Source organism: Lithobates pipiens, unplaced genomic scaffold, assembly GCF_037356315.1.
Source record: "Lithobates pipiens isolate NorthernLeopardFrog02 unplaced genomic scaffold, aLitPip1_a1.2 Scaffold_51, whole genome shotgun sequence".
In the NCBI taxonomy this organism is placed as follows: Eukaryota; Metazoa; Chordata; class Amphibia; order Anura; family Ranidae; genus Lithobates; species Lithobates pipiens.
This window is the reverse complement of record NW_027507874.1, coordinates 2,051,271-2,077,241: the sequence shown is the minus strand read 5'-3', so window position 1 is coordinate 2,077,241 and position 25,971 is coordinate 2,051,271. Positions and strand designations below refer to the sequence as shown.

The 25,971-nt window shown below is 44.2% G+C and overlaps 3 protein-coding genes across 4 annotated transcripts in view; 2 read left to right on the top strand and 1 right to left on the bottom strand.

The window, feature by feature from the left end:
- LOC143957104 (uncharacterized) overlaps positions 1–17,315 on the bottom strand; it is an 88,041-nt gene extending 70,726 nt beyond the window's left edge. The window contains exons 1-9 of one of the 2 annotated variants that reach the window (XM_077467250.1): positions 17,167–17,315; positions 12,523–13,387; positions 10,753–10,850; positions 10,522–10,624; positions 9,970–10,071; positions 8,470–8,574; positions 8,138–8,235; positions 5,459–5,558; positions 2,183–3,491 (exon numbers count right to left, since the gene is read on the bottom strand). In XM_077467250.1, the coding sequence (XP_077323376.1) occupies positions 2,183–3,491; positions 5,459–5,558; positions 8,138–8,235; positions 8,470–8,574; positions 9,970–10,071; positions 10,522–10,624; positions 10,753–10,850; positions 12,523–13,387; positions 17,167–17,196 (2,810 nt within the window). In that variant the 5' untranslated portion in view covers positions 17,197–17,315. Of the gene's footprint in view, positions 1–1,706; positions 3,492–5,458; positions 5,559–8,137; positions 8,236–8,469; positions 8,575–9,969; positions 10,072–10,521; positions 10,625–10,752; positions 10,851–12,522; positions 13,388–17,166 lie in introns of those variants that run through there. The other variant, XM_077467248.1, reaches the window with a different exon arrangement.
- The window catches only part of LOC143957179 (uncharacterized), a 77,617-nt gene that overhangs the window by 44,415 nt on the left and 7,231 nt on the right, over positions 1–25,971 (top strand). The gene's annotated exons all lie outside the window — the stretch shown is intronic.
- LOC143957168 (uncharacterized) lies at positions 17,712–25,918 on the top strand. Its single transcript, XM_077467321.1, has 7 exons — positions 17,712–17,916; positions 19,704–19,804; positions 19,928–20,025; positions 20,403–20,505; positions 20,798–20,902; positions 22,879–22,990; positions 25,872–25,918. Exons 2-6 carry the CDS (start codon positions 19,771–19,773, stop codon positions 22,884–22,886), a joined length of 348 nt encoding a protein of 115 aa, XP_077323447.1. The 5' UTR covers positions 17,712–17,916; positions 19,704–19,770; the 3' UTR covers positions 22,887–22,990; positions 25,872–25,918.

Genomic DNA, 25,971 nt, shown 5'->3' with positions numbered 1-25,971 from the left:
ATTTCGACGAGCCGAGAAAATAAAGTTCAATGCTTCCGAGCATGCATCGAATTGCATGTGTAGGAATTTTGTGCATCGGGATTGCTACAGGACTTTGTCTGACCTAAAAATTGAGAACCTGCTCTCAAACTTTTGCTAGCGGGAATTCGGCCAGCAAAAGTCCGATGGAGCATACACACGGTTGCATTTTCCAACCAAAAGCTCTCACGGTCTTTTGCTGGCTGAATTTCCAATCGTGAGCACGCGGCATAAGTCCACAAAAATGCTGTGTGTTGTCAGACCACAACAGGTAATTAGGAGTGATTTATTTTTTTTTTTTTCTGTATATCAACAGGTATTTCACTATACCTTACATCACCCAAAGAAAACCATCCCCACAGTGACCACATGGTGGTGGCAGCATCATGCTGTGCGTTTCCTGTGCAATTCACTTGCAGTTCTGTGCAGTCCGATTTCAGCCTCATTTATTTCCAATGGGCTGAAATCGCACCACACCAAAAGAAGTCCATGCACTACTTTTGGAAAACGCACTGCAACCGGATCGCATGGTACAAAGGTGCAGGCAAATGCACCAAATTTCCAACCTGCGTTTAGGGTGTTGTTAAGGTTGCACTGACACCCCCTGCAGATTGCAAGGGCAGTGCGATTGGAATGTTGGCTGGAAACCGTCAGGGAACGCAAGTTTCCTGCACTGCATTCTAGTGTGAACGGGCCCTTACATTTTTTTGCCTACTGGATCTTCTCACTTCTCAATGGACAGAAGTTGATGATGTTGATTCAATGTCCAACCATAAAGTAGCCATCGCAAAACATAGGAAGCCACAAATCTGAACCAGGAAATAAACTATGCTTTTGCCTGGCTGTGCATTGTTCAACAGGTATGTAAATCACAAGACTGTCTAACCAGAATTATACATCTTTTGACAGGTAAAACAGTACACATCTATTATAACAATGTGTTTGATTGTTTGCTTTTACTTTTTTTAGGACTGGATATATCAAACTATTGCTGTTATGCTCACCCAGTAGCTCTACTGGGTGAGGATAACAGCAATGGTTTGATATATCCAATCCTAAAAAAAGTAAAAGCAAACAAACAATCAAATACATTGTTTTAATAGATCTGTATATAAGAAAAATATCTGGAATGGGCCAAACTCTTGTGCAGGAGAAAGCCTATTTTTCATTAGCCGTATAAAAGAAAAAGAAGGGAAATGGAAGAGAGTGAAAACCTGTTGCAGGATTTAAAGTGGTTGTAAACCCTTACATGTACCCAGTGAAGTAACTGGCCTCAGGTGATACACAGAGATTAAACCATTCCTCCTACATAAGTTGTACCCGTTTATCTGCATTCTTCTCTTCTCCACATCCGTTCAAAGTCCAGAATTTATACAGCTTGTCTGAGCTGTCAGGAAACAGGGGGCAGAGATCTGAAATTGCACACTGCAGACCTTAGTGAGGAGGAACAGGGCCAAGGCTATGTGCTGGAGATACTTCCCATGTCACCTTTTTACTGCTCAGTGTCAGAAGTGACTCATGCTGATAGCAGACGAACGAAGCAGCAGACAAAAATGACACTTAGTGCTCTGGACTGACATGACACACTATAGAGGGATGTGCTTTGTTCATATTCATGTATGAGGGTTATAACCACTTTAAGAACAACTTAAATTACAATCATTTTTACATTATAGAAAAAGAGCGACCTGGACTAGTCTTTTATAGTTTACATCATTGCACATGAGTCATATATTTAAAAATTTGTGTTTTAAAAGAGGCAAATTAGTTTGTAATGGTCACAGTAGTATTAATACAATTTTGGACATCTTAGCATACAGAAGATTTCCATGACTTGGTAATCATTTGCTTGGTTGCATAATGGGCTAACACTAGAGCATCTAAGGCTAAAAAAGTCGCTCTTGGACGTTTCTCTGATAGCATGCAAGTTCACATCGAAGCCTCAATCCACATTATGTTCCTGCTTAAAAGAAGTCTAACTCTGGACGAGTCCTGCTACGCCTACTTCTCCCAATGGAAACTTGGGCAAACACACAGGAAGAATGACAACATCAGACGTCACACTAATTGGCACCTTTATAAAAGATACCTGTGTGCACACGCTTCCTCAGCTGCTACCTCCGACATGGGAACCTCTTGTATCCTGTGGGAACCAAGATGTGACATAAGCGAAGTTTTCCTTGTAAACATTTTCCCACATTCCAGACAGGAGAATGGCTTCTCCCCAGTGTGTGATCTCTGGTGTTGGATTAGACTACCCCTGCGGGTGAAACATTTGCCACACTGTGGACAGGAATATGGGTTATCAGTCATGTGAACAATCTGATGGGTGGCCAGGTGCGATCTGTTAGTATAGCTTTTCCCGCATTCGGAACATGAGAACGGCCTCTCTCCTGTGTGAAGTCTTTGGTGCGAGATGAGGTTTACCCTTTGGGTAAAACACTTTCCACATTCGGAGCACGAAAATGGCTTCTCAGCCGTGTGTGTTCTTTGATGCGCAATGAGGTTTTGCTTCTGGGTAAAGCTCTTCCCGCACTCAGAGCAGGAGAACGGTTTTTCTGGTGCGTGAATTCTCTCATGAGAAATGAGGCTTCCTCTCTGGGAGAAGCACTTCCCACACTCAGAACAAGAGAATGGCTTCTCCCCGGTGTGAACGCGTTCATGTATAACTAGAAGTGATTTTTCAGGAAAGCTTTTTTCGCACGTGGGACAGGAGTATTGTTTCTCAGCTGTGTGGTTTCTACAATGTCTGGTGAGGTCAGACTTCTGCCTAAAGCCTTTGCCGCATTCTGGACAGGAGAATGGCTTCTCTCCTCTGTGAATTCTTTGGTGTGTGATAAGTATATCTTTCCCAGTAAAACTCTTCCCACACTCTGAACAGGAATACGGCTTCTCGCCCGTGTGAACTCTCTCGTGTTTGATAAGAGTTGCTTTCTGGGAAAAACATTTCCCACACTCTGGGCATGAAAACGGTTTCTCCCCTGTGTGGGATCTCTGGTGTACAATAAGCTTTCCTTTCCTGGTAAAACATTTGCCGCACTCTGAACAGGAAAATAGATTTTCTCCAGTGTGGATGTTCTGATGTTCAATTAAGTAGCGCTTCTTTGTAAAACATTTTCCGCACTCGGAACATGAAAATGATTTCACCACCCCATGACTTCTCTGGTGCTCAATAAGATCTGCCCTGTGGGTGAAACATTTACCACACTTAGAACATGAGACCATTTCACCATCAATACCACACGCACGATTGGTGGCGGGAGGGGGTTGATCGGGTAAACACTGTTCATCACAGGAAAGATTAGTACGAGGAAAGGCTGTCTTGAGATTTTGGGAGGTGGAGTCTTCTTCTGAAGAATCAGATGTGATGTCACCATCCTCTGAGGACCTGGATGCAATGTCATCATCTTCAGTTTCACAATCGGGAGATATTATGGTACATTGCTCTGTGTGATAACTTCTGTATTTTCCATCTGGAGAAAACAAAAAAATAATAATTAAGCTTTTGTTATACCAGTGGACATCATGGAATGTGCAGAGATGGGGCTTAGTACAGGTCAATTTCTAGGGCACAAGGGGTGTAAGCTGAAATTCTGTTTACTCATGGTGTCATGACCTGGATCAACTGCTGGTGGTACTGCGATTCCCTGGGCAGAGGGTTGTAGTTCCAGTGTCCACCAATGGGTGCTTGATGCGAGAGGCACTAGTAGAGGAAGAATTAAATATCCTCCCAGCAGCCAACACCAGGTGGAGACTGATTAATGGGATCTGCTGTCTGCTGGGAGGGTATTTATTTCTTCCTCTACTAGTGCCTCTTGCATCAATGTTTCACCTGCCAGCCTGATCCTGCCTTGCACCTTTATCTTGCTGCCTTGTGCCTGTTCCCAGTCATAATTTCCCTCTTCCTTGTATCTCTGGTATTCCCTGTAATCTGTGTTCTTCATTTTGTATATATTGTATTAGTTAGGTTGCTAGGTATCTTGTCACTTGGATTATTGTTTACGTGTATCTTCACTTTTGCCGTGTTTGGATATCTTTTGTTTTGCTTTTATTACATTTACTTTTCTATATACAGTCTGGTCTCAGTTCCCTAATGTAGCTACACAGATTTGGCCATCCCTGCTGCTGATTCCTGACACGTGGCCGACATACTGAAGTGAGTGTTTTTACATTGTCCCTTCTATTTCTGTATGTGGATGATGGCACTGTAATTATTAAAAAACAAAAACAAAAAAACAAAAAACAAAACAAAACCATCTAAATACCTTTTCCCTAATCAATGTACAGCTGTCACGTGACCCAGATCTCTCCCAGCCTGTCTGCCGGGAAACATAAGCATGAGGAGCTTCTAGTCCTCTGCTGCTGGTCACATGTTCATAATAAAAATTAAAAAAACAGCCTTTGGGATACAGAGTAAAAAAAAATAGTTTATATCACTAAACCATTTTAAATTGTCCTACAAATATATATATTTGAAATCAAATCTTTATTATTTTTTTTGCCAATAACATGGTGTGGGTGGATTCCTGCCAGTCATGGGCTGTGCCACGCCTCTCCAGCCTGTTTCTTACAACAACAGGGAGGTGAAGCCTCCATTAATCTACATGTAATATCCTGTCCCCATCGCGTTTAGCTGGTTAGTGAGCATGGAGGGGGAGGGAGGGAGTGGGCTGTCATTTAGAACTGTGTATATGCCCACATGTGACTCTATAGTCACATGGGCCGCTCAGATGTGAGAGGGAGAAAATACTCAGAATAGGAACTCTCTGAAAACTGAGCATGTGCAGAGCTGCTAACACTGTTCTGCCAAATCTCAAGCTGCATTGGGAACATGGACAGAAGGGGAAGATAGAGAACAGCAGGATCAACCAGTTTTTTTTTTTTTTTGCAGAATACAGGAAACGGATCTCAGAGTGAGTGAACAGCATGTAATACACCATTTATTGATAGTTTTTTTATGCTGTGGGTTTAGTGACACTTTATTTTACCAATACATGGGTTCAATTCACATTACATGTTAGGATATCAGGCCCTTAGTCTAGGTTCACACTGTAGCAATGCGGGAACCAGCACAATTCCAATGCCGGTTCCCGCATCACATCTCTCCTGCAGGCAGTTCACACTGCCCTCTGCGGACCTCTGCGGGTGTCAATACAATGTTAATGACACCTCCAGATCAGTTTACAGATCCCAGTGCGAACTGTGGATTCAGACAGGAATCGGATCGTATGGGTGAGAACACCCATGTGATCCGATTCCAGTACGGGAAAAAAAAAAATAGCCCCTGCACTTTTTCTCTGTAAATCCAATGCCAAAACTGTATGGCTGAACTCACATTGCACAGACATCGCATGTGATCGGCCCCACAGTGTGGGTGCGAATCACATGCGATGTCTGTGTTTACATATGCGTGAACCTGGGCTTAGTGTTTATTACTCACCTGTGCCAATCTCTGGAGGAATTTTCTCCTTTTTACAGGGCTCTTCACCCCTCAGGTAAATATCTTCCTCCTTCACTTCAACTTTAACAGGACTTTCATCCTAGATAACACAAAAGAAAAGTAAATGATTGCACATCTACACGAAATCACTTCAATCCACCGCAACCTGATGTCAGAGATTCAGGCTTCTACCATTACCAAGCTAAAAAATGTTCATATTCATTTGCAAATAACGGGATTGTGAATGGGACAAATGAGGCTATAAAAAGGCTACAAACACCAACAAATATGGTTACTGTCTAATTTCTAACTGCTCCCAACTGGTGATGCACAGCAAATATAATCTCAGTCCTGCAGTTAGATTGGCCATTAGCAAATTAATTTCAAGCTATCTGTTCTAATGCATTCAAAGCAAGTGGATGTACTTCAAACCATCAGTTGTAGGAGTGGTTTTATTAAATTGAAACTAAACCATCCTATCCTTTTCAGCCAGGGAAGCTGCCATCTTGGCTTCTGTTTGATTTGCAACTGCCATGATGCTGCACATGTGATCAGTTATGACGCCAGCCATCTGATGGTTTGACAGTTTGGTTGAGAGCACAGCCAATGTGACAGTTAACATACCTGACATGTGCTGGGAATGTAATGCCGCGTACACACGATCGGACTTTTCGACATCAAAGGTCCGACGGAACAATTCTGGCAGACCATTCGATCGTGTGTGGGCTGCAGCGGACTTTTGATTTGCAAAAATCCGTCAGACTTTAGAAATGGAACATGTTTCAAATTTTTTCGCCAGACCCAGTTCCTACCGAGAAATCCGCTCGTGTGTATGCTAGTCCGCCGGACAAAAACCAACACTAGGGCAGCTATTGGCTACTGGCTATGTATGCTTCCTTATTCTAGTCCGGTCCTATGTCATGACGTTCGAATCCGTCGGACTTTGGTGTGATTGTGTGTGGCCAAGTCCGTTCATTCGGAAAGTCCGTCAGAACTCTGTCAGAACTCCGCCGAAAGTCCGTCAGACCTAGTCCCTCGAAAAGTCCGGTCGTGTGTACGCGGCATAACTGTTTTTTAAAACAATTGACATCCTCCCAGAACCCCACCCCCCCCAAGAGCCCCCTGGGGCAGACTTTGGGTGCGCTCTGTGACTGCTATGTCCTTTGGACACAGCTGATCACAGATCGGGGTAAAGGGCCAATCCCTTTGCCATGTGATCAGCAGTGCCTAATCACAGCTGATCACATGTGAACAGACTTGTCGGTTATAGCCATTCGTTTCGTGCTGTGTGAGGAAAGGAGAGCCAATAACCAGCAAGGCTGGCAGTACATTGTTTACACTGATAATCAGTGCCCTGATTATCAGTGCAGCTTTTCAGTACCCATCAGTGCCGCCTATCAGTACTGCTTCACCAGTGCAGCTTATCAGTTCAGTCTCATCAGTGCAGAAGAAAAAATTACTTATTACAATTTTTTTTTTTGCAAAAAAAAAAAAAAAAAAAAAATTTGTTACCACAAAAGCTCTATATGTCTCAAAAAAAAAAAAAGTTAAACATTTCATATGGGTACAGTATTGCAAAGTGCGACAGCAATGAAAGCTGAAAATTGGCCTGAGCAGGAAAGGGGTGAAAGTGTCCAGTATTGAAGGGGTTAAAATATTCTAATGAAAGATGTGAAAAAAATAATAATTTAATTGCTAAAATCATAACTTAAAGCGGAGTTCCGGCGAAAAAAAAAAATAATTCAATTTTTTTGCATCCTAGCATTATTGCACTTAAATTTCAAAAAGGCAATATAATGATCAAGATCGCTTTTTAAATAATATAATTATAATAATATAATTATCTTACTTGTATCTTTTATGCCCCCATTTGTGGGGGTTTCCATCCTTAATGTGGGCATGTGAAGCCCAATCGAGATCGCTTCCTGGAATACCTTGGTTGAGGTGCATGCTGGGTAACCAGCATGCACCTCTCGATCTCACACATGCGTGATTTAACGGCAGCCATAGCGCCGAGCACAGTACTGCCCACAGACTCCTGGGAAATTATGTGTCATTTCCCAGGAGCACAGGAGAGGGAGGAAGTCTCAAGGAGCTCTGTGGACCAGGAAGTGGCAGATTACCAGGACTACATAGCAACAGGCCCTTTCTGATAAGTATAAAAAAAATTCCTCCAAATGATTTTTTTCTAGGTTAAAAGGAGTCTTTTAATGTCATATTTTTTTTTTTTAGGGTGGAACTCCACTTTAAACTGCCATATATGGATCAAAATTCAGCCAGTTCAGCAAGGACCAACTGAATATCGTTCCATGTATGGGCAGACTGGTTGTAAAAAAGTTGATCGAACAATCAGCTTGTGTATAACAAGGTAGATGGAAAATATTCTCTCAATCAGCGCTGCCAGCTATAGCCAGCGGTGCCGATTCGCGTTTTCCTACAGCACAGAAGCCTCCTCAGCATTAGAATAAAATAGCGCAGCCAGAGGACCCACATCCACATTGAGTGTGTGGATGGGGGACTTGAGTCATTTTCCTTTGCTCAACCCGCTAGTTGAAAGAAAAAAAAGTGACTCATGGAGTACCAGCCTTAGTCACACTTGGTGCTTACACTAGATAGTAGAGTTGATTAAATGAAGTATAAGTTCTCCCTACCCCAACATAAGGTCCTAGCCTCATCTACCTGCTGATGATGGTGTGGAATCTTGTGATGTTCCCCTGTGGAATTTGGAGAATTCGGAGGACTGCGACTCTTGGGTGCATTTCTGTTACTCAGTGCACCTGTAAGATATAGATATATGAATATAATCATGTAAATGATGTAGAGCTTCATAAAACAGAGGCAGCAGAGGGAGTGAGCCACACTGTGTGTCTATAGATGCGCACAGCACAGCTTGTGAATGAGCCTACTGGTGTGCCACCATAAGAAGGACCCCAGAAGTGGAGGTTTGGGGCCTCTCTGTACAATACCAAAGAGAACAAATTGCTGGTGGGATTTATATGTTTATTTCTCACCTGTGCTGATTTCTATAGGAATTTCCTCCTCTTTAATCCTCACACATTCGTCTTCCTCCTCCTCAGATTTTACCTCTGTCTGAGTCCCTCTGGTATTTCCAGGGTCTGGGAATATAAATGAAAGAGATGTATGAGATAGTTGGTTAATATTTCAGGTATTAGTGTAGTTATATTCCCATTGTCACTCGTTTGCCTTATTGTAATGATGAGCTCACATGCAGTGGCTGCAGATTGTATTGTCATGGCTGATCAATTCTCCTATGTCTAAATATTCATTCACCTAGCTGGTCCCTATTCACTAAAGGGAAAGGCAGCTTCTTGCTCCAAGTTCACAATCCATGCCTCATCATGTCCTCTGTGTTGCATCACAAAATTTGGAGTGTTTAAGCCCTTGTACACATGGTCGGACATTAGCCAACAAAATCCGTCTGATTTTGTCCGAAACTGGTGTTGCATACACACGGTCGGACAAAGTTGTCGGAAACTCTGATCGCTCGTAACCTGATGACGTTATTTTGTTACGACGGGACTATGTTCAGGCTAGTAGCCAATAGCTTTGGTCTTGTAATTTGATCTGAGCATGCTTGGCACTTTGTCCGATCGGAATTCTCTACAAATGATTGGACAAAGTCCGATCAGATCATGTTGTCAGAAAATTTTATAGCCCAGCTCTAAAACTGTCGGTCGGATATTCCAACGGAAACAATCCGATGGAGCCCACACACGGTCGGATTATCCGACAACACGGTCCGATCTGACATTTTCCATCAGAATGTCCGACCGTGTGTACAAGGGCTTATGTGTTAAAAGACTGCATGATGAGCTTTCTGTTAATATATCTGCCCACTTGGTCTGTGTCAGATCTAATTACTGTTTAGCACTCATCTGAAGCGCACTTGCCTCCAAGACCCAGGGATTGTGGGATATGTAGTTTCTTCTCAGGAAATGTCAGTTCTTAGACTACAGACAGGTCATGGATTAACCTGTGCAGTGTCATGCCTCATCTTCTTTGAACACAAACAGAAACATCTGACACAGGAATGTGAAGATTTACTCTACTATAGGCTGTGGGTACTGGACAACAAATGACACCAAGAAACTATACGTTCAATGCATATCCTATACAGGTGAAAAAGGTGCAGGTAGGAAGGTTTAAAATGCCTTTAACCTGTTCCCGCCAATGTGGCCCATATATGGGGCCTCTTAGTGGGTGGGCTTGAACACTGAAAGCACATACATGCGTCCCTATGTAAATACTTTTCTGTGCTGAGAGCGCGTGCCCTGTTTACCTGCAGCACAGACACTGGCGGGGACCGAAAAGCTCCCGATGCATACTTGTGATTGGGAGCTTTCCGATCATTTGACCGATATGGCAGCCAATTCATAATGACCCGATTGCCCCCCCCCCCCCCCTAACATTTAGAAACTCTTAATGGGCCGGGAGGCTGTGGCAGGATGGGGTTAAGAATAATTTATTACTATTTTGGTGTAATTCCTCACCCGTGCTGATCTCTGGAGGTACTTCCTCCTCTTTAACCCTCTCGTGTCCTTCTTCCTCCTCCTCTTCCTCATCACTGACCTTTCTATGAGTGTCTCTGGTATCTGTGAATAAAGATGAGAGTGAAGCCCCCTGTACTGAGATATATGAGAGACCCCAGAGAGTGTGTGTGGGGGGGGGGGGGACTGGTCACGGTTCTTGGCTGGTAACACACAACGACATGATGTGAGGAGGAGAGCCGGAGTCTAATAGAGGCTGATGGCTCAACAAGGAGAATCTGGGACTCTTTTCTGAATTTAGCCCTGCTTCACACCAGTGTGGCTTTGAAATCATGTGACCTCTAATTTCATTGTGGCTTCATGTAGCAGAAGTCACTGCAAGTCGCAATGAGATCTCCAAAAAAGAAGTAGCGAAGGGACTTTTTTTCAAAGTCGCTGTGAGTTGATTGCAATAATTTGAACTGTTCCATTGACAGCAATGGGGTGCAACTTGTCATGCGATTTGACAGTTCAAACCGCACTGGTGTGAACCAGGGCTTAGTGTTTATTACTCACCTGTGCAGATCTCTGGGGGGATTTCCTCCTCCTCACATGGATCATCACCGCTCTCATACAGCTCTTCCTCATTTTCAACTTTAATAACGTTCAGGCCTTCACTCTACATAAGACAGAGATTACTTTCAATCTCTCCATAAAGAGAGTCTGATTATACTGTTACAAAACAATGGTTTAATTATTACAGTAAATGTATCATTATCCGATTGATGATATTGGGCTTTTGCTCACTTGATTATTCTCTGTGACGTTTTGATGCTTCTGTGTGGAATCCTGGGAACAAAGTGGACTGGGATATCTCTCTGGTTTATTTTTCTTATTGGATCCAACTGTAGAAAATACATACAATGTTTATATCATTTGTATGTCATCCTGGAACACTCTCCCTCTATCTATCTATCTATCTATCTATCTATCTATCTATCTATCTATCTATCTATCTATCTATCTATCTATCTATCTATCTATCTATCTATCTATCTATCTATCTATCTATCTATCTATCTATCTATATATATATATATATATATATATATAGCAGTGGTCTCAAAACTGTGGCCCTTTGTCTGCCTTTACCCGGCCCTTGGGGCACTTTTCCACCCACTGATACAAGACACAATTCCTCCCATTGACACCAGATCTCACTGACACCAACAATGGGGCACTATTCTTCTAGCTGACATCAATGATGGGACACTATTTCTCCTACTGGCACCAACAATGGGGAGCTCACTATTCCTCCAATTGACATCTGTGATGGGGCACTATTCCTCCCACTGACACAAGCGATAGGGCGAGTGGGATGAATAGTTCCCTATCGCTTGTGTCAGTGGGAGGAATAGTGCCCCATCACAGATGTCAGTTGGAGGAATAGTGAGCTCCCCATTGTTGGTGTCAGTAGGAGAAATAGTGTCCCATCATTCCTCTCCTTAATATCAAAGATGCATTGTTTACTCTCACTGATGCCAGGACAATGTCAACTCCCAATGACCACAGTACGTCCCCCCTAAAGTTTGAAGGACAGTAAACTGGCTCTTTGTTTAGAAAATTTGGAGACCCTTGATATGCCCTCATGATCTGACTGACCCAACATTCAGATGGCTTCTTAAATGAACATTCTTAGGTTGCCTGATCTATGCTGGAAGGCAAAACTTCTGCCAGACTCCACCAAATTTGCCTTATCTTGATGGAAGCAACCATGATCTTTCTGCACAAATGATTTCAGTTTTCTTCCAAAAATTGTTGGAGAGGGATGTCTTGCACTGTCCATGAGGCATAAGACTTCAAATCATTTAGACTGGGGGGGGGGGGGGGGGGTAATCAATTCAAGTCTAATCGTAGCTTTCAGCCTAGTACACAGAACAGACGAAAAATAGAGATTTTGAAGTAATTGTTTGATAATTTGGTTGTTAGTACACAGCTTTCAAGATCGTTCACGACAGTTCATGCAAAATTAATCGGGACACACACACACACACTTTTTTTCTCATACGATCCAGTAAGTCTACCACCACCTTTCCTTTTGAAAAGTGAAAGATCCAGCACCTCACATCTACCTTTTCTTGGACAGAGGAGCAGAGGTTAGAGAAGTTAGAGTAGAACATTCTACTCATCTTCAAATGTATCACCTCTGGTTGAGGCATAGAGACCTATGTACATTTCAGCTGCGATTCTTTCAAAGACAGTCAGATGTCTCAACACTGTACATTCTGAAGAAGCAGCCAATGCTGTTCGTAGAAGACCGCCATGAGGACCTTTCTTAAAGCCCAACTCTGGACAAAAAAAAAAAAAAATTATGCCAATGCTGTGGGGCTGTACCAGCATTGCACAGGTCACCTTCTTATTTTCTCTAGGGGGGAGCTTATACTCACCCGATCCTTTGGTCCACCAGAAAACAGCGCTCCCTCACAGTTCAGCAGTGGTGGACTGTTCCTGGACTATGGAGCCTGTTATCTTTCGGCTATAGCGTGACTCTAAAATAGTTAATGTGGTTGTATTTACCTTTATTACACAACGAGGCCCCTGCAGATGGCACATTTCCAACATGGTTTTTCAAAGCCCTCATGGGTTCGTTCTCCCATGTAAGACTTTTATGGCCACATGGGCACATCCCAGCAACACGTAGATACGTCCCTTGTACTACTTTGTGAAGAGCACATATCTTCTCTCCACAAGAACAAGACACTTGCTTGAGAATTTTATCCAGGCAAGACTCAAACACAATAAATCTTCGTTCTGGAACCAGGTCATTGGATCTCCAGGAGTTTTCCTCTGCTGTAAGAGTGTCACTGAGACCTGAGGCTCCTTCAGGGAAATAAGTAGGTTCTTCTGAGTCAGGAGAATTCAGGTTGGAGGTATTTATAACCTCAATGAAGCTGTCTTGGGTGTTCGATGGCTGTGAGGCAAAATAACCAAGCCCCCGAGCCAAATTTCCAGTGCCAAATTTCACATTCTCCATGGAAGTAGAAGCTATAAGATTTCTACCCAACATTGCGTTCAGATAATTGGTGTTATTAACTCCAAATTCCACCCTTGTTCTTTTGGAACGTGCCTTTAAGATGACCCCTTTGTTTGGAAATATGGTGGGCAAAGCATCATCTCTCAAGATTTTTTTGGAAATGTTGGTGACGTAGCAGTCAGGTGTAAAATGCTCAGAGCATAACCTGAAAATATCAGTTTTCTTGCCGTCCAGCACTCTCTTTGCAAATTTGTTGAGATTTCCAAAGTCCTGTCCCGTTTGGCGCAGCCAACATTTAATCCTGTCAATGCTGCGGGGGAAGACGTGCAAAATAATCCCCCTACAGGATGTGGTTTTATTGGACTTGCTGGAGCAGCCAGAGACAATGCAAAATGGCATGGCTGGCACCTACAAATAGTAATGGAATACATTTAAAGTCCAGATTCAACTTTTACCTCCCCAACCAACAGTTTTTTTTTTTTTGTTTTTTTCCTGCAGGCCCCCCCCCCCCCCCCCCAAAATGTTTATTATTTCTTATACCTACCTTTTTTACTGGGGTCATCAGTCTGGTCACATTACATCACGGGTCTACTTCCTGCTCTGCAGGTGGCGGGAGTCCTGAATGCTGCAGAAAATGGACGGAGACAGGAGAAGGAGAAGCTTGTCAGTCTGCTGCTACTCCTTTCGCTGCCCAATCACAAGCCAGGGAGGCGACCAAACGCTATTATTTACTGCAGTTAAGGGACAGAGGTCATCAACCTGACTGTGCTGCCTAAAGTGTAAATCCACTGTATTCCTAACTAAGCTTAACCACTTTAAGACCCCCTAATATACATTTACGTTATGGGTTTAAAGCAGTTTACCAGGGTTATGGCTGCAGCTGTCAGCAAGAACCCCGATATTGTTTTTTTACAGCCAGCTATTCTCTTTCTGATAAAAGTGATCGAGTGGCAGATTAGCTGCTGGATCGCTTTTATAAGCAGTGGGAGGGGTTGTCCCCTTCCCCTCTGCCATTCGCCGGTGTTTCTCTGGCTTACTGTTCTCACTGGTGATACCGGGAAATGATCTGCCCGTTTTGCAAGATTGACCATAGAGGTGAGGAGAGACCATATTGTGTCTCCCCACCTCTATGATCTAGGACGTCGGGAGCGATGTCATGACATCACTTCTGGTTTAGGGTGGATGTAAACAACTTTTTTTTTTTTTTGGAAAACATCAGATAATGTTTTTTTTTGTTCTGATGCTTTTATGAGTAGAGGAGAGATCTGGGGTCTTTTAGACCCCAGATGTCTCCATAGAGAGGACCTGTCATGTTTTATTGTTATCACAAGGGATGTTTAAAAAAAAAACATTGTAAAGATAAAATTATTTTCAATAAAATAAATAATTTAAAAAAAAAAAGTGTTTGAAGAGCAGGTTGGCCAGTTTTATTTAACTTTTTAAACAGTGGGAGAGGAGGGACAGCTAACAATGGATTCCCCATAGTAATCCTATGGGTAACGTCACCTCCCCGGTATTTCATCCATTGTCGGCCATCTCTCCTCTCCCTTGAAGCCGGACGCTAAGGAGATAACGTGACCAGACTGGAGTGCCCTCAGAATAGGTAAGTATAAGCATCTTCCTTATCTAAGGTAGTCAGAATAGGATTTGGAAGGGGGAGTTGTGAGAGTAGGTTTAAACTTAGTTAGGAAGAGCCTGGAATTCTATTTAAGCTGGCCATTCACGGATCGGCCGAATTCCGATCTGTTCGGGAGAAATTGATCTAGTGATCAGCTACTCCCGAAAGGGACTGTTGGTAAATTTTCGCTCAATCAGTGCTTGCAGCCAATCAGTGTATTCTGGCAGCAGAGGAGTTCAGCTGTTAGACAATAATGGCGCAGCGGTGGGGATCCCCCCATCCATCTCAAATGTGAAGTATTTCCTGCCCCAGGTATACATGCTATTTGCACAAGCCTGCGCTCAGGGTGCGCACATGGTGATTAGGCACACCCTAATCACCATGTGCGGTGCTGATTCCCCCTGCTTTCTGGTGCCTCCTGTCTCCCCCTGCAGTGCTGCCAGCTTCCAGCCTGCTGCTGTGGGGGATGATTCAGGATAGATGAATGAACACAGTTAGTGATCTGTACCAATGCCTGTGTTAATTTCTAACTGAAGCATAGTGCACTATGTTTACTATGCTTTGGTTTGTGAATGAATAGGAAGCCTCTCTGTTTAGACCCTTAATATTTCACCAGTGCCTCCCAATGGAGCTCCTAAAATAAATAAATAATATATTGTAAAAAATAATTGAAGAAATAATAAAAATAAAAACTACTGACAGCGTCCACTGCCCTACTGACACCAATCTTTGCTCTACTGACACCGTCCTTTGATCTGCTGATATACATGCATGTGTGTTTGTGTAATGAAATAGGCTGCACACACCAATGGTTCCGTGCATGAGTTGAATGTCTAGGATTGGCTGCTGCCTTTGACAACTTCCCCGTGGGATAGCTCACATTTTCAGCTTTAGGAAGTTCATGCTGGGACCTGTAGTCCTTCACTTTTGGAGGGTCACATCCCCCAAAAGTAAAGGACTACAATTCCCAGCATGAAGGATGTGACTCCCACCCCTCTTCACTAGTTGGGGGGGCATCAAGTCCCAGCATGAACCCCTGATATCTAAGGATGTGACTCCCTCTAAAAATTGAAGGGCTACAAGTGTTTGATCCCAAAGATTTCACATGGTATCATGCTGGGACCTGTAGTTCTTCACTAGTTGGGGGGGGGGGGGGATTACATCTACAGCTCTGCAAGGTTCATGCTGGGACCTATAGTCCTTCACTTTTGGGAGGAGGGTCACACCCCCAAAAGCGATGGACTACAAGTCCCAGCATGAACCGCTGATATCTAAGGATGTGACTCCCCCTTCAAAACTGAAGGACTACAAGTCCCAGCATGAACCCCAGATATCTAAGGATGTGACTCCTCCACCCAAATTGTAAGGACTACAAGTGTAGATTTTACAAGTTCATCCTGGAACCTGTAGTTCTTCACTAGTTGGGGGGGGGGGGGGTCAAGTCCCAGCATGAACCCCTCAGAGCTGTGAATACCCCCAAAATTAAAAGGACTACAAGTCCCAAAGTGAATGCCTGATATCTAAGGATGTGACCCCGCCTCAAAAAGTGATGGACTAAAAGTCCCAGCATGAACCCCTCGGAGCTGTGAATCCCACCAAAAAGTGATGGACTACAAAATTGAAGGACTACAAGTGTGTGGCCACATAGATTTCACGGATTCATGCTGGGACCTGTAGTTCCTCACTAGTTGGGGGGGGGGTCACATCTTCAGCTCTGAGGGGTTCATGCTGGGACCTGTAGTCCTTCACTTTCTTTTTTGGGGGGGGGGGGGGGGGTCACATCCTTCTCCCATGCCTCTGAAGGTGTCACCTGTCCTCTGCTGCCAGCTCAGCTGCTGTCCTCTCTGCAGTCAGTGCCTCATGACACACATGGTGTTCCCCTTCCCTGGCACACAGCCTCACCTCTGAGTAATGAGAGTTCCTCTGAAGTCCTGCCTTACGATTAACTAAACCCTTCCCTATGTGAACTTAAAAGTCACGCTCTATTTGTGTAGAGCTAAAGCACCAGGCTTGGAGGAGAAAGGTAAATCCTCCTCCGCTCTGAATGCTGGGACCTCGACATGTGGTCACTGGTTGCTAGGTGGCAGGCAGTCCAAGCAACCAGTTTTGGCGGTGTAGAGCCAGTGGTGGGACAGGGTAAAACGGGTCTCAGCCAGCCAGGACAAGTATTGCCAGTGAGTAAAATGGCGATGTGGCGGCTTGCCCCCCGGGCCTTGTCAGTTTCATTCCAGGACACTGTATTGTTCCGGAATGAGGGTGCCCGGAACACCGGACAGACCTGCAAAATGCGGGACTGTCCTGGGCAATCCGGGACACATGGTCACCCTAGTCTGAATCCCCCTCAGCTCATCTCTACTGCCTAGCAGAGCTGTGTAAATCCCAGAACTGGTTTAACTAATTTGCAAACCCTTTGGCAGGTAATACAGCCCCTATAGGCTTAAACTTTGTATTCTTGGGGTTCTGCTTTAATAGTAGACTCCCTGGGGTATAGCCAATGACAATATTTTCAGCGTTTTGTCCTGAAGGTGTGAAAGAAGTGAAAATATCAAATGATACCTCCTTGACTTACCTCATTTCTAAGATGGCAAAACGTAGACATTATTACCTCTTCCTCACCGGGCACACACTCTCCACTCACATATCAACGGAGAACAGAAGAAAAAAAACCTCTTTTTTTTTTTTTTCTAGGTGTCTCCCACTTGAGCTGCAACAAAATGGCCGCCGACCTCACTGACGTTTTCTTCCCTCTGCGCGCGCGTGCGTGCCTCTATAGCAACCTGGCACAGCTGGGTAGCGCAGAGCTGAAGCAGCTGTTGAGTCTCTTCACTGCTCTGTATAGCCAGAGCGAACGCTAGAGGTCGACGTTAAAGTAAATGCTATCAGTAAAGAAGCGACGGCCATTTCTTTGTAGACCATGTTTCAGCTTTTCTTGATAAATATTAAAAGATAAGTACTATTATCAATATCACAGGGCTCAAAATAGGCTATTAACATTCATATTGAGATTTTTTAAAATAAAATCTTTACTGAACTAAAGAGTTGTCGTTCAAGTAGAAGATTCGGCGGCCATTTTTTTGTAGACCACATTACAGACTCTATAACTATTTAGAGAAGTAATATTATCAATCTCACAGTGCTCAAACTAGACTTCTTTCTTTAGTTTTATGATATTTTCTATATCATTTTTGGTGAACTGTTGAGCTGTCTTCAACGCAGCTGGATCGACGGCCATGTTTCTGTAGCCCACAGTTGGAGGTGGGTGAGACATTCTTCCCGGTGACGGTGTGAGAGTGAAAAGTGTGTGTCCAGTGAGGAGGAGGTAATAATTTCTTCTTATTATGAGAGAAGGGGGTCTCAGCACTCTGTGTGTGGTCTGGATGGGGGGATCATGTCACCTCCACACATCATCATCTTCCTGCACTTCCTCTGATGTGGAGAACGTTGGGGGGCTCTGCTAGGGATGTGTTCTCTAGGAAACCCCAGCTGTTGTGACCCCTTTCACACTGGGGCATTTTTCGGGTGCTTTACCGTTAAAAAAAGCGCCTGTAAAGTGCCTGAAAGAAGCCGCAACTGCAATCCCAATGTAAAAGCCCGAGTGCTTTCACATTGAGAAGCTGCGCTGGCAGGGCGTCAAAAAAAGTCCTGCAAGCAGCTTCTTTGCAGCGCTTTTGGAGTGGTGAATACACTGCTCCTAAAGCGCCCCTTCCCATTGAAATCAATGGGAAGCGCCTGTGAAACGCCTGAAAAGCGCTATTGGCAGCAGTGTTTTGTGGGCGCTTTTAACCCTTTATTTGGCCACTAGCAGGAGTTAAAAGCGCCCCAATAAAGCTCGAAAAACACTGGTAAAGCGCTGCTAGTTTAAGCGGCGCTTTACAAGTGTTTTTCGGGGCACTGACATTGTGAAAGGGCTCTTAAAGCACTTGGGCTTTCCCAATGGGACTGCAGATGAGGCTTCTTTCAAGCGCTTTACAGGCACTTATTTTAATGCTAAAGCGCCTGAAAAAAATGCCTGAAAAATGCCCCAGTGTCAAAGGGGTCTAAGGTAGTGTAACGAATGTAAAACCAAAAAAAGAACCATATTTGTTAGGGGGTTGGATTTAGGAGGTTAGGTGGAGGGGTTAATTGGTTATGATTAGAGATTAGCTAAACCCTTCCCTATGTGAACTTGTAGGCTGTCCACAGTTCCTGACCATCTTTTTGTAGGGTGTCCGCAGTCCCTGACCATCCTCTTTTAGGGTGTCCGCAGTTCCTAACCATCTTCTTGTAGGATGTCTGCGGTCCCTGACCATCTCTTGTAGGATGTCTGCGGTCCCTGACCATCTTCTTGTAGGATGTCTGCGGTCCCTGACCATCTCTTGTAGGATGTCTGCGGTCCCTGACCATCACTTGTAGGATGTCTGCGGTCCCTGACCATCTCTTGTAGGATGTCTGCGGTCCCTGACCGTCTCTTGTAGGATGTCTGCGGTCCCTGACCATCTCTTGTAGGATGTCTGCGGTCCCTGACCATCTCTTGTAGGATGTCTGCGGTCCCTGACCATCTCTTGTAGGATGTCTGCGGTCCCTGACCATCTCTTGTAGGATGTCTGCGGTCCCTGACCATCTCTTGTAGGATGTCTGCGGTCCCTGACCATCTCTTGTAGGATGTCTGCGGTCCCTGACCATCTCTTGTAGGATGTCTGCGGTCCCTGACCATCTCTTGTAGGATGTCTGCGGTCCCTGACCATCTCTTGTAGGATGTCTGCGGTCCCTGACCATCTCTTGTAGGATGTCTGCGGTCCCTGACCATCTCTTGTAGGATGTCTGCGGTCCCTGACCATCTCTTGTAGGATGTCTGCGGTCCCTGACCATCTCTTGTAGAATGTCTGTGGTTCCTGACCATCTCTTGTAGGATGTCTGCGGTCCCTGACCATCTCTTGTAGAATGTCTGTGGTCCCTGACCATCTCTTGTAGGATGTCTGCGGTCTCTGACCATCTCTTGTAGGATGTCTGCGGTCTCTGACCATCTCTTGTAGGATGTCTGCGGTCCCTGATCATCTCTTGTAATGTCTGCAGCCTCAGACTGAAGCTTTAATTCTGTTTCATTATGTGCAGCTTTTTGTATTGCAGTATTGACTTGTGGAGAAGATTTCAGGTGTGGGATTATTTAAGACACAAGGATCTGTAGAAGGACATTATGATGAAGAACCGGCCACCCCTCACATCACCGGGTAAGAGGAGACTTTAATTTTTTGTAAAGGAAGAAGAATATTGAGGATCCACCTAGATGCACACATCCTCTTATATAAAGACATAGAAACAATGTATTCAGTCAGTGTGTGTGTTTCCTACAGATGGATCCAGTACCAGAAATCCCCCAGAGAGATGTCCCCGTCCTCTGTATTCCCGGGACTCCACACAGGAAGACCAGGAGATCCTTCAGCAGGATCAGGTAGGTAGGACTTGTAGAACTATAGGCAAACCTCTTCCCACTTCTTTTTTTTTTTTTTTGGTAGTTTAAGGGAGGATTTTTTCTTTTTAACCATCTATATGCCATTGGAGAGACTTCCGTTCACTTCCTGTCATGTAGGCCAAAACAGGAATTGAGAGGAAATCCTGTCAAAGTGGGAAATTCCTTGGTGGTCACCAGAACTATCTACTTTCACATTCGATGATAACGGTTAACATGACAAATAGAGAGGGTGGATGTCCCTAATCAGGGTACAGACTGCAAAAACACTGACAGGGGGTCTAATCCATTTCCACGCTATCCATAAAAAAAAGGTTTTGTCTTTAGTTATACTTTAACTGTTATTCTTTTTCATTCAGGGTGAAGGTCTGATTGTTGTTAAGGTTGAAGGTGAAGAGGAGCCGCATGTAATAGGTGATGGTTCATGTAAAAAGGAGGAGATCCCTCCAGAGATCAGCACAGGTGAGTAATAAACAATAAACCCAGAGAGGAGCCCCAGATTCTCCTTGTTCAGTCACTACAACAATCTCTTCTCCTCCCCCCTCCTCTGTCAGTAGACAGTAATGGGGGGACAGTATGTGCCCAGTGGGGGAGTCAGGAGCCATCAGCCTCTATTAGACTCCGGCTCTCCCCCTCACATCATGTCATTGTGTGTTACCAGCCAAGAGACGTGACCAGTCTCCCCCCACACACACTCTCTGGGGTCTCTCATACATCTCAGTACAGGGGGCTTCACTCTCATCTTTATTCATAGACCCCGGAGACACCAGACACACTCAGAGAGACATCAGCGTTGAGAAGAAGGCAGGAGGACTTGTGAGGATTAAAGAGGAGGAAGTTCCTATAGAAATCAGCACAGGTGAGGAATAAACACAAAATTCAGAATATAATGAGAGGTTCTCCTTGATTGAGTAATATTGGTTGTGTTGCTTTGTACTGCTGTGATTGGGTTGTATTGCCGTTTGGCTGCCAGCCTTCTGCTGTTTTATTGTCAAGTGAATTGAGGAAAGTGGAAGGATAGTGCTGGACCTGCAGGGTTATATGGTGCTGGTCCAAAGCGGCTGTGAACCTCAGATATGAAATCTGAACAAAGCATATCCCTCTATAGTGTGTACTTGTCTCAATCCAGCACTTTTCAAGTCATGGAAATCTGTGTGCTAAGAAGTTCAAAATAGTATAAGTATGGCTAAAACCCATGGGTTAATGATGTAAACCATAAAGGCCCCTCGTTTCTTAAAATGCATAAATGATTGTAATTTATATAGGTTGTTCTTAAAGTGGTTTTAAACCTCAGACATGAAATATGAACAAAGCATATCCCTCTATAGTATGTGCTTGTCTCAACCCAGAGCACTAAGTGTTATTTCTGTCTGCTGCTTCCTTCCTCTGCTATCAGCATGAGTCACTGCTGACGAGTTTTCCTGACACCAAGAGAAAAGTGGTGACAGGGGAGGGACCTCCAGTTGATTGACAGCCTCCGCTTTGTTCGTGTGTGTTGCGTGAAGTGGGCGTGTCCCTTCCCCCCAGTTGGGAGGATTGGAGGATATCCAGGATATTAGGAGATAATTCACATTTTAATTTGTCCTACAAAGTTGAACTTACCCTTAAAGCCAGTGAGATTAGGAAGTGATGGTCACATGACTGACAACAAAGATCCTTCTCCTTGTGATGAATTGAGCCGATAAATGTCTTGAGGACATTACACATGCGTCTGTCTGTGTGCTTCCTGCAGATGGACAGAATAACAGAAACCCCAGTACAGCAACCAGAGGTACCAGTCCTTTGTATTCCCAGGCATCCTCACAGAAAGATCATGAGATGTTACGGGACTATCAGGTAGGTGGCATGGAAGTTCTTAAAGCACTTTCACCCCCTTCCTGCCCAGGCCAGTTTTCAGCTTTCAACGCTGTCACACTTTGAATGACAATTACTCAGTCATGCAACACTATAGAGCAGGGATATGCAATTAGCGGACCTCCAGCTTTTGCAAAACTACAAGTCCCATCATGCCTCTGGGTGTGATGCTTGTGGCTGTCAGAGTCTTGCTATGCCTCATGGGACTTGTAGTTCTGCAACAGCTGGAGATCTGCTCATTGCATGTCACTGATGTAAAGCTTTCTTCATGTGGTCTTTAACCGCTTGCGGACCGGCTTGCGCCGATATACATCGACAGAAGGGCACATACAGGCAGATTAATGTACCTGTAAATTGCCCTTTGAGAAGCAGTTTGCATGCGCATGCCGCTGCGACCTACGTGAGTGTGATTGCGGGTCCCGCGGACTCGATGTCCACGGGGATACCCGCGATCGTCTCATGGAGAGGAAGAATGGGGAAATGCTGATGTAAACAAGCATTTCCCCATTCTGCCCAGTGACAGGACACTGATCATGCTCCCTTTAATCGGGAGCGGTGATCAGTGATGTGTCACACACAGCCCCCCCACACAGTTAGAATCACTGCCTAGGACACACTTAACCCCTACATTGCCACCTAGTGGTTAACCTCTTCACTGCCAATCACGTTTACACAGTAATCAATGCATTTTTAATTGCACCGATCGCTGTAAAAATGTGAATGGTCCCAAAATTACGCCAAAAGTTTACGATCTGTCCGCCATAATGTCGCAGTCACAATAAAAATCTCTGATCTCCACTATTACTAGTAAAAAAAAAAATATTAATAAAAATGCCATAAAACTGTCCACTATTTTGTAAATGTTATAACTTTTGTGGAAACCAATCTTATTGCAATTTTTTTTATTTATTTTTTTGTTGACCAAATCACACAGTTAAGTCTTAGGAGAATCTAATGTTTGGATTGTTTTGTGTCACTCAGGAGGATAATCTTATTAAAGTTGAAGTTAAAGAGGAAGCAGAAGAAATAGAGGAGACCTACGTGACCGGGGATGAGTCGTGTATGGAGGAAGTTCCTTCGGAAATTGGCACAGGTGACTATGGAGGGAGAATGGGGCCAACATAATTAAGCCGGCCATACATGGATCAAAATGTAGCTAGTTGAGCAGGGACTGGCTGAACTTCAATCCATGTAGGGGCAGGCTGGTTGCACAGCAGTCAATCTACCGATCAACTTCTGTACAACCAGCCTGTCTGTATTCTTCAGCTCAATCAACACGCAGGCTATAGCTGGCAGTTCTGATCAGTGTATTATGTTGGCTGGGAAGTCTCCCCGCTATCAGAATATAATGCCTCAGTGGGGGAGCATTTGCCCATCCACATTAAATGTGTGGATGAGGGAATCTAGTCCTTTTTTTTTTTTTTTTTTTTCCCCAACCTTTTGGTTGAACGAAAAAAAAAGACTAATCTATGGGCTGCTTTAGGGCTCTTTCACACGGATGTGTCCACCTACGGAGCCTGCTCTTCTCAGCAGGGGATCGCTCCGTCGATCCCCGCTGAGCAGGATATGACAGGTCCGTCTCTGCACACTGCGCAGGGCCGGACCTGTCAGAGTGACGCTCTCCCCTATGGGGGATCGGATGAGGACGGACCGTAGAGTCTGTCGTCACCCAATCCAATCCTCAGACGGATAGAAAAGTAGGTTTATCCTCCTTCACACTTTTTCGGATCAGAGCAGGTCGGATGTCAGCGGACATGTCACCGCTGACATCCAGCGCTCCATAGAGGTCTATGGAGCATCCGTTCAGGTCCACCTAAAAAACTGACAGGCGGACCTGAACGGATCGTCCGTGTGAAAGGGGCCTTACTCACTCCATACCACAATGCTCTGGGTATTTTTAGGGGACTGAGAGATGCACTTTTACCACTTGACCTCCGGAAGGTTTTACCTTCTTCATGACCAGACCATTTTTTGCTATTCAGCACTGTGTTTAACTGGTAATTGCACGGTCATGCAACGCTTTACCCAATTGAAATTGATAGAATTATTTTCACACAAATAGAGCTTTCTTTTGGTGGTATTTGATCACCACTGTTTTTTTTATACTTTTTTATTATATAAACGAAAAAAAGAGTGAAATTTTGAAAAAATATATATATTTTTCTACTGTCTGTTATGAAACATTCAATAAAATCACATTTCTTCATGAATTTAGGCCAAATTGTATCTACATGTTGCAAATGCTGGTAGTGATCGGGGCAGATCCTGCTAAGACTAGGTTATTGGGGACACTAGTATAGTTCTGACCGTGACCAGGATACGGACCCGGACAGACACTATACTAGTGATGGCAGAGAAGAGCGACTTATAGTGTGACTGTGATAGTGTAGCGGGTAATCAGGGACTGGCACTAACTGACACTGACTGGGAGGGACTCTTAACCACTTCAGCCCCGGACCATTTTGCTGGCCAAAGACCAGACCACTTTTGGCGATTCGGCACTGCGTCGCTTTAACTGACAATTGCACGGTCATGCAACGTGGCTCCCAAACAAAATTGACGTCCTTTTTTTTCCCACAAATGGAGCTTTCTTTTGGTGGTATTTGATCACCCTTGCGGTTTTTATTTTTTGCGCTATAAACAAAAATAGAGCGACAATTTTAAAAAAATGCATTATTTTTTTACTTTTTGTTATAATAAATATCCCCCAAAAATATATAAAAAACATTTTTTTCCCTCAGTTTAGGCTGATACGTATTCTTCTACATATTTTTGGTAAAAAAATCGCAATAAGCGATTATTGATTGGCTTGCGCAAAAGTTCTAGCATTTACAAAATAGGGGATAGTTTTATGGCATTTTTATTAATAATTTTTTTTTTTTTTTACTAGTAATGGAGGCGATCAGTGATTTTTTTTTTTTTTTTTTTTTGTGACTGCGACATTATGGCGGACACATCGGACATTTTTGACACATTTTTGGGACCATTGTCATTTATACAGCAATCGCTGCTATATAAATGCAGTGATTCCTGTGTAAATGACACTGGCAGTGAAGGGGTTAACCAGTGGGTGGCAGTGTAGGGGTTAAGTGTTCCTAGGGGTGTGTTACTAACTGTTGGGGGTTGGGCTTTCATTTAGTGAACACTGATTTCTGCTCCAATCACATGGAGCAGAGATCAGTGTCACTAGTTGCTAGGCAGAACGGGGAGATGCTGTTTACAACGGCATCTCTACGTTCAGCTGCCCCGTGAGACGATCGCCGGTATGCTCGCGGCGATCAAGTCCACGGGACCCATGACCGGACTCACGGGGGTCCCGACCAGCTTGCGATGGCAGGGCGGCATTAAAGATTGGACGTACCGGTACGCCAATATGCCTGCCTGTGCCATTCTGCCAACGTACATCGGCGTGCGCTGGTCGGGAAGTGGTTAACTGATACTACATGACACAAATCATCTGATCAACTGATCAGTGATAATACTGTACTCTGTCACTGTACTAACGGAACTGGCTGGGTGACAGGGGTGATCAGGAATGCAATCAAACAGTTAACTGTGTGCCTAAGAAGTGTATGTGTGCTAATATTACCCACTTACAAACTTGCTGGCTTTTCCGCCTGATTGCCGCACTGAACGGTAAGTGAAAGCAGGGAGATAAAACACATCTTTATCTGCGTTGTGGTTAATAAATTGTAAGTCTACTAAACACATACGGATCTCTGCTGTGATTGGCCACAGCAATCAGCAGGTTCACAGCCAAAATCATTGGCTGTGAGCCTGTTGAGAAAAACTCATGCTGTGTCCAACCACAGCACGAGAGGCAGGGGAGGCACGCCTGTGAACCAGGTAGATTGGTGTGATGTACTGGTACATCGTGGTGTCCATGGAAGCCAAAGGCCAGCGCTAAAATAACTACTGGCCGTTCAGCAAGTGGTTAAACATTCATAATATTCCCTTTCACATTTTTCCTCTAGATGGACGATACAGAAGGTACAACGTGGGAAAAGGACCTGTCACTTCTGCAGCCCGTGAAATAGAAGAGGATGACATCACTTCTGATTCTTCAGCAGAAAA

What these genes read in the sequence shown, in the direction of transcription:
- LOC143957168 (XM_077467321.1), top strand. Translation starts at nt 19,771, where the DNA reads ATGATGAAGAACCGGCCACCCCTCACATCACCGG. An exon ending in GCCACCCCTCACATCACCGG is followed by an intron (nt 19,805 to 19,927) that starts GTAAGAGGAGAC and finishes TGTTTCCTACAG; the next exon opens with ATGGATCCAGTACCAGAAAT. An exon ending in AGATCCTTCAGCAGGATCAG is followed by an intron (nt 20,026 to 20,402) that starts GTAGGTAGGACT and finishes TTTTTCATTCAG; the next exon opens with GGTGAAGGTCTGATTGTTGT.